Source organism: Syngnathus leptorhynchus, chromosome 13, assembly GCF_054491065.1.
Source record: "Syngnathus leptorhynchus isolate UIUO chromosome 13, UIUO_Slep, whole genome shotgun sequence".
NCBI lineage: Eukaryota > Metazoa > Chordata > Actinopteri > Syngnathiformes > Syngnathidae > Syngnathus > Syngnathus leptorhynchus.
Window position 1 is genome coordinate 2,587,003 of NC_141207.1, and position 8,549 is coordinate 2,595,551.

Sequence of the window (8,549 nt, forward strand, 5' to 3'; positions counted from 1 at the left end):
ACAGCCCAAGAGGAAAAAAAAAATTAAACAAATACCATGTCGTAAATTACTTTGAAAAATAGCTGTCTGTCCGGAACACAGATGATATATTTTTTTTAAATAAGCACAATATGAACAATCAGTATTGTTGTAAACATGATGATTTGTTTTTTCTATTATTATTGACTTACAGTGTACTGTAAAGGCAATGCATTTTCTGTGCATTATTTATTTGACTTGAAAATGTACATGGTGGTTAAGTTCTCAGTCTGATGTGAACATGAATATGCCTAGAGACCAAAACAGAAAGCATACATTAATTTCAGTCCCTGTCATGGTTCGAGAAGAAAGTTATTCTTGCATAAATGTTAAATGTATGCAAGCATTAAACATTTATGAATGAATTAGACATTCATGTAAGAAATGAGAAGGCTACAATGCCTTCTTATAATTGGATGTGCCAGGGAACATAGCTCTCCGGTCTCCACACAAATCTAGTTTCTCTCATTCTTCACGTCACCAATTACTCCCCAGACGTCAAACAAAAACACGTCAGGAAATGCAAAATCTCCCAGGACTGAGTCCAGAGCTTCTGCAAAGTCATCAGGGTTCTTCTTGTCTTTGCCTGCTTCCACAATGGTAGTTGCTGCACAGATAAAGGGATACACACATTTACATTTTCTCTGATTCATGTCAGTAAAAGATTGAATGATATTTGATGAGTTGCATTACTTTTTAGATCAGTTTGTTCAACCATTCTGGTTTAGCTAAAAAGAATGTGTTGATGTTGAATGGTCGTATTTATGTCTTATGTATTATCTGGAATATTCTTCACATTTTTATTTTAATCTTACCAGAAGGATGAAGACTAGAGTAAGGAACAGAGCAGTCAAGTATAAAATGTTTTTTACGTTAATATACTCTACACAACCCCACTAGTGGTATGGTATTCTGATTATCATTGTGTTGGTGGAATATGAAGTGAGTGACAAAATTCGCAAAGTTCTCCATCTCAGGGGGCGGCCATTTCGCCACTTGCTGTCGATTGAAAATGACATAAAAATGGACTCGGTGGGGTTTGTGCAGAAGACCGGAGCATGCAAAGTACGTAATCATAAACTGCAAGACCTTGAGGATGATGTAGTCAGCTGCAAGTGTGAAATGGCCAATTGGATACCTCCTTGCATCCCCGCTTGTGCGTCTCTGTGTGACCTTTGGCCCAAATATAGCAACTATTCATATATACTTTACGCCAGTAAGGCATTCTTACCAAGCTCTAAATCTCGAATGCCCATGTAGCTTTCCAGCAGGTCATCCACTTTCATGGTGGCGCGTTCTTCAAACTCATTCTGCTGAGGAAAATGGACTGTTTAAAATTCATAACTCAAGTTATGCATTTAGCTTTTTAAAGTACAATGTATCCAATGAAATTGACCTTTAGGGTAAAAGCGATGGCAAAAAGCTATTTTGGAGAGTAGTATATTTTCTGGGTGATTGCTTCATGTTCTTTTTATGGCAAATTTGTTGCTGTTACTATATTAACTTTGTTTCCATAGTTACCTGGAACCTTCCAGGTGTGGGGTAAAGTCTCCAGGAAGTGTGTATGTGTCGCTGATAGTTTAACCACTATCCTGCAAACTTACCACTTCCTGGACGGTAGCGGAACCTTTGGAACGAAGGCGCAGAGTTTCCCTTCCATTGGCTATTTTGCCCTCAGTTGACTTTGGTGCTTTGGTCCTCATTCCAATCATGTCTAAACACACACATCCACACACATGACGTGTAATATAATCAGAGATGACCCCTTTTTTTGTGTGTGTGTCTGTTATTAGAGGCTTTTACCCTTTGTCCCTGCTGTATGTTTCTTTTTAAGAAAAAATGTTCTAGTTAAAAAACTGAAACATCTTCCATGCAAGATGAGTATGCATCATTTCCAAGCACTGTGATTGCATTTTCCCATCATGAATATTTGTTATAACTGTAAAAGCATAATTTATCTAACAAGTCTTGCCAATATATACAGTTGATAATCAAGAAGCTTCCCATGAGAGTAGAAATTTAGATATGGACTGTATCATTTTGAAAATGTATTTCATACATCAACAGCTAGTTGGAAATGTTTGTCTCCTGTTTCCCAGTAAACTACGTCAATTAATGTAGAGTTGGATGTGTCACTCATTATTAAGAGATGATGATGGGGGTGGGGTTACATTGTTGAGCCGCCTACATATTTTCCAGTCTGGCGACCGTGAAATCCACATGCACTTTACAAATACAGTAAATGTCTCAGTTCCCGGTCGCTTCCACTTCTCCTCAGCCATGTGTGTGTCAGTGGGAATATTTCCCACTCATTCAACAAGTACGTTATCCAGTAAGAGTTCACTTATGTTGGACCTGAGGAAAAGCCTGATTCGCAATATCTGATACATAGTTCATCTTGAAGCTTGGGTTGATGCAAGGTTTCTTGAGTTTGTCTATTCCAGTCATTGACGGATGTGGCCAAACATTTTAATACCCCTCTGTTAATGAAAAAATAGCTAAAAAATAAAAATTGATTGAAACATAATTTCATTATAACGTACAACTCAAATTGTTTTGTCTGTGACCTGGTGATAAGGTCAAGAAAAGACAAACAACCGAGTCTGTTTATGATATAATCTCGACCAAAGTGGCTCTTGTTACATTGTACTGTTCGGTGGAAGTCACCTCATTGACACTTGTTTTCGATCTAATACAAAAGGTCTAGGACTGAAAGGCTCCAGCCCTGTCCGTTAATTCACTCACAACGACAAACCGGTACTCCTTAATTTCCTTTCCAATGTGTTGTGATTAAGTGTGATGAATAAGGCTTTTGGGAAAACATTTATGGGACAGAGAATGGGAGACAGACGCCTACATGGCGAGGAGTTTTGTAAATAAACCAAAGGTTAATTTGATGTTTTGATTATCCAGGATTACGTTGCCAAGGAAAGTATCATCAAAGTGTGTCCTCAAAGTGCGACCAATAAGTCTCAACGTATGTTCTTCCCATTAGTGTATTAATGTGTGTGTGAATGGGTGAATGTGATGCATTGTAAAGTGTGGGTGTAGATAAAAGCGTATTATAAGTTCAGTCCATTTACCATTGAGAAGATTGAGAAGCACTGACATAACCGATGCACAGTTACAGTAAATCAAGTCACATTTTTTGTCCATTGGTCACTCGGGTCCATGTTCAATCACCAGACCAAAGATACAATTGCACCCTTGGTCTCATTAAACAGAACCAGTCGGAATGTTAAGGTTCAATCTTCAAAGTAATGCTGGGAAATGGCCACACTTCCTGTTTTGCTCCCTTTCTGATGATAGATACAGCCTGCCTTGTTTTGTTTTTTTGAGAGTTATATTGATTAAAAGACCAACATCACTTCCTGCAGGCTGATAGGCTCTCATCATCCTAATGAGGCTCTTTTCACACACATGGTGACTCTGGCAAGAAGGTCTTATCATTTTTCCATAATCTTTTCTTTTTTTACATAATTTGCTGAGGAGAAAGTTATCATTGACGTAACGAAATATCCATCCGTCAGAGTATATAAGCTCTTAAGCAGTGCATTTTGCAGTCACAAGGCAGGAGTGGATTTAACTTAAACAACAAATGTGAAAATTCATTCTCACATGATCAAACCATGAGCATACAGTAGAAATTATTGTAGGATACTTAAAATAAAAATAAAAAATGTACTCTGATGTTAATTATTCTTTAAAGAGCAAGTGTAATCTCACCAAAGGCCCTCTTGGGTCCGACCAGGCGTAAAGTAAAAGGAATCCCTCTTGGTTGCTCTTTGAGCATCTTGGCCACTTCGTAATGTCGACACCCAACAATGCTCTGGTCGTTGATGGCCTCAATGTGGTCACCAACACACACCGTCTTGAGTTGATCGATAGTGCTGCCTTCTTTTATTCTCTAAAGGGAGAAAGAGTCCACTTTTAATTCGTATAGTTGGCCTTGTGGTCTAATTAGAAGAAATTGAAAACATAAAGGTGTCAATTTAAAGAAGATAGTTGGTTTGATATATCCAAAATGTTCTCTTTCATTGTGGTGAAAGGGAAATATTCTTTACAGCACATTGTCCTTATTCACCTTGATGAATGCATAACCAGCACCATTGTCTGTAATAGTGAGCCCCAATGCATCCTCTGTCTTGGTCACCTCCACCTCCTTAGTCTCGCCTCTGACATGAGCAAATATGAAATCCTCCAGTCCAATCTGCCCCCCGAGTAACTTCTGCATGTCCACTTTATAGGAGTTGAGGGTGCAGAACAGGATCTAAAATACGGGAAAGATGGGTGCATCTCAATAAATGATCAAAAAGGCTCAACAAAATTGAGTAGAAATATAACAACATGGAAATAAATGTACCATATTTTAATGATGTGCAAACAATGTACACATTGTTAGTAGTTTGTAGCAAAATTGAAAGGATTTTTTTTTGGTGTAATTTATTGCTGAAAAATGATCGTTTGTACTGCAATTTAGCTCTGGTAAACTGTCATTTAACAGAAATTCCCCAACTGTGCTTTATGGATTTTGAACAGCAGGGGGAAACAATTTACAAGAGAAGACATGCAGGGTGGATTACATACAGTACTGTATTATGAGTCTTTTATGGATTGCTTCATTCATATTTTCCTATTGAATGTGCTTAACATTTGATTTGTAACTGTTGGTTTTAAATTAATACCTAATTATGTATTACTCTCAATGTTTCTTCAAATGAATGTGCAACCTTCTTTTTTTTTTCAAAATAGTTCAATTTTGTCAAATTTGAGAAGAAAGCAAAATTTTAACTGTGCCAAAGAAAAATAACAATAAAAACCGCATTGATTTTGGGAAACTTACTTTTTTTTATAGGCTGCAAGAAAAATAGAAGATAACCTCCGTCACTTATTATCTAACCTGGCACTTAGCTATTGCTCACATGCGATACTAAAGCCTGACTACAGTTCAAGGTCTTTTTTGTGATGTCGCTGCACTGTTCAGTTAGCAGCCGCACTTCAGTTCACATAAGAGCAAGGTTACGCTCCTCGTTATCTTGAATATCCTTATTACATGTCTGACTGCTGTTAAAAGCTTTTAGATGTTTGTCGAAGAATTTTATCTGTGCAAAACTAAAATTTGTTTATTAATTTGTGAAATCTCCCTGAAAATCATTTGGAAGCCAAGGCCCTTTGAGTTAAAAGTTCAATTTGTACATTAGTTTTACAAAATTATTTATGCTACTTGATCAAATGTTAATTGATGAACTAACATAATGTATTCTCAACTCATAAGAATATGAAAGTCCATGTTTTATTCGCAAGGAATTCGTAGTATTAACATCCAACATTGGATTATTTGCATCTTGCGTGACTTTAGCCAGTCACGTCAGCATAATTGTGTCTTGTTGATAAGAATGTGAAGGATGGCTTTTGTGGAATATACTTGGTCTAATCTTCACTTCCATGCGTCCTTCAAGGAGAAATGCAGATAGCAAAAGCCTTCATATCGACCTTAATATCACCACAGATTGGCACTGCAGGTGTTTTACTGCTCACTTGCTCAGTGAATTGTACAGTCTAACTTTTTTTGAGCAAATATACTGATTAGCATATTGATACAGTTTTCAGTACAGCTACAAATTTTCAACTTGAACATTTACTAAATCAAGTCGGCTACACGTGCGAAGGAACTGATATGCAAACTGACACTTGGATTCTGCGTCATCTTTTTCTGACTGCTGTAGATCATAGGTGTCAAACACAAGGCCCGGGGGCCAGATACGGCCCGCCACATCATTTTATGTGACCCCCGAAGAAAAATACTAAAACTACAAATTGTCTTCACTTTTAAAGAAATAGATATTGCTTGAAATTTCTGTTAATATTCATCTTTTAAAAGTTTTTGAACAGTTTTAGTCTCCAGTTTCAAACCTAGTTATTTGTCAGTTTGTTGTGTAGCCTATACTGTATATAATAAAAGGCGTTGACGGTCATAATGACCCTCCGAAGAAAATGATGACTACGATGCAGCCCGCGACAAAAATGAGTTTGACACCCCTGCTGTAGATAAATAACCCCACTGTTAGAAGACGTTACTACTAATAAATAAACATTCCCCTTAAAGTGATTATATTTTATATTCATAATTTAAATCATGAATTGCCAATGCTTAAAAAAAACCCATCAAATATTGCTTTACCCTCAAATATACATCTTATAGCTGAGCAAGCAGATGCACAGTGTACAGTAAACTTAACGTTAAACGTAAACAATTTGGAGATGAGTGCAGTCAAGTATAAAACAATAAACATTTGCCTTTATTGATGATGTTGATGCTCTTGCGGTGGCCTGATGGGAAACTCGACTGATTTGTACATAGACTTCAGTATTTATACTGACGTGAAACCACTGGATCCATGCAGTGACAAATAACAATAGCAGTTACGGTTATATTGTGCTGTCATGACCCATGTAAAGATGAGGTGTCACTTTGTTTCATGAGAAACAAAATATAAGTCACCAAAAAGGCTTGATTAACTTGAATAAAATAGCACAGCTGACTTTCACAAAACCAGTTTTTTACCTCCGAGGGAGAGATGTTAAAAACTTCAGCAATCTTTGCGTACAGCTCCTTGACATTGGTGAATCCATGGATTCGACCTGTGGGGCTTCCATGAGCAAGCTGCGTGTGGAAAATAAGCCTCGGCCGTGGGTATTCCGGCGGCCCCGTTGGTGGCGGTGAAGGAGGAGGAAGCGGAGGCGCTGTGGGCTCCATACGCCCCTGACTGTGGCTTTGGGCCTTGTGTCCTTCCATGGCCTCTGCCCCAGTTGCCTTGGACTCCTGTGGGCTCATAGCCTCCCTATTCTGCATCTGTTCACGTGCCTTCCTTCTCTGGTGGTGCAACTGCCCTAGCATAAAGAGACAAACACTGACCACCCCCTAGCTAGCTGGCCAACCATGCAACCACCATCAGCTTCGGGGAGAACTGACTGATGAATTAGTTATGAAAAAAAGCACGGTAACACTAGCTTCCATGCAGAAACCAAACACCCTTCGAGTGGATGACTGCAAGCGTTACACCTGAGCCATCGGTAGCTTATACTCGGGAAATAGAATCAAGTTGGATTGTAAAACGTACAAAATAGCACACAAATCCAGCATCAGCTGCAACTTCTATTGATTGTGTTTTGTGTACGAAAAAGCACAACTGCTGAGTGAGATGATTGTCAAGCTAAAAAGAACATCCCAGAAGAAGAGGTAAACTGATCGCCTTGCTTGGGGAGCGTAGGTACCTGCCTTGTCTAGCCTCACTGACTGACATGCTGGGGTGAATTCTTGGTGATGTAATGACCTTTTGGCTTGTGGAGACAGACCCTTCAACAGATATTTTATTTATATTGGAAATGCATGTAACAAGAAAAAAAACTGTGTGCATAATAGTTCAACAGTGCACCACTACACACTGCAAGCAAAATAGTCATACATTCTGAAATTTGACTTCTATCCACGCCTGTCAGTAAATTTCAGAATCTACCTGCTTGTGCAACTATCAAAACTCAAGTTCAACAAAATCGAGATAAACCAGCTGACCGGGTAGTTAGACGTGGTCTGATCGGGTGTAACTTTAGACCTGTCACCAAATTGTCATTTAGCAGGAAGCGTCTCCAAGAACACCTGCTGGCTACGGACAAACGCCCAGCTTGGCACAGACCTAATTAGAAAACGCCCTGCGCTTGCATGAAAAGGAAACGCCACAATTCGCACGCTATCGCATCTGCGCCGTCGATGAAAATAAAACCCATTATTAGTCACTCGAGTCATTATTTTCATTGTAAGAACAGAATTGTTGATCCCTGTAAGGAACTCTTCAGATTAGATTACTAACTAATTTGGAGTAATGTACAGAAACTGGTTTTATAATTGCATTTGAGTAATTGTAATAGTAATAAAAACAATGGTGTATGAAAAAAGACAGCTGATTAAAAATTTAGCAAAGTCCATATTCAAGCATGCTAATTGCTCATAGAATAAAAAAAACGACCTTCAAATTTGCTTGCCTGCATTATTTTGGCAACACCTGAATGGTCTCTGGGGAATGAAACAGTGATGCCACATTTTTCTTTCATCGTCAAACCAGTTGAAATGACTTGTCGCAAAGTATAAAATGTGTATTCCCTTTGTTATATAAGCAAGTTGTCTTGGCAATGAAGTCAGTAAACAACATGCATTCTTTTAGTTAATCGATCAGTTTGTGTTATGTAATTTAAATTGATGCTTACTACAGTGACACAATGTATTAGCATGGTATTTAATGAAATACTTTTCATCACTGACAGTCATGTCCTCAGTGATGCAAACATGGACAATGTGGCACAATATGTCATAAACAACTAAGAGATCAGACATAATTTTTCAGTAAATAAGTAAAGTAAAGCTACAATTGCACTTTGCGGAGAGGACAAAACTCCATCAATGATGATTTTCAACAGTAAAATGGAGGATTCCCAAGAAATGTTGGAGGGAAAAAAAAAATGAAATGAAATGATTG

General features: G+C 38.1%; 1 protein-coding gene across 1 annotated transcript; it reads right to left on the reverse strand.

Annotated features, from left to right (window-relative positions):
• Window positions 1–231: 231 nt before the first annotated feature.
• Window positions 232–6,916, reverse strand: gipc3 (GIPC PDZ domain containing family, member 3). The gene is made up of 6 exons (XM_085928273.1): window positions 6,584–6,916; window positions 4,103–4,288; window positions 3,745–3,925; window positions 1,623–1,732; window positions 1,250–1,331; window positions 232–625 (listed from the first exon to the last, which is right to left on the reverse strand). Exons 1-6 carry the CDS (start codon window positions 6,914–6,916, stop codon window positions 474–476), a joined length of 1,044 nt encoding a protein of 347 aa, XP_085784399.1. The 3' UTR covers window positions 232–473.
• Window positions 6,917–8,549: the final 1,633 nt, after the last annotated feature.

Bases quoted from the DNA above. Each gene is read 5' to 3' on its own strand.
- gipc3 (XM_085928273.1), bottom strand. From the start codon at position 6,916: ATGCTAGGGCAGTTGCACCACCAGAGAAGGAAGGCACGTGAACAGATG. The intron at 4,289-6,583 runs GTAAAAAACTGG...CCCGTATTTTAG, and splicing joins TTAACATCTCTCCCTCGGAG to ATCCTGTTCTGCACCCTCAA. The intron at 1,733-3,744 runs GTGAGATTACAC...GTGTGTGTTTAG, and splicing joins CGGACCCAAGAGGGCCTTTG to ACATGATTGGAATGAGGACC.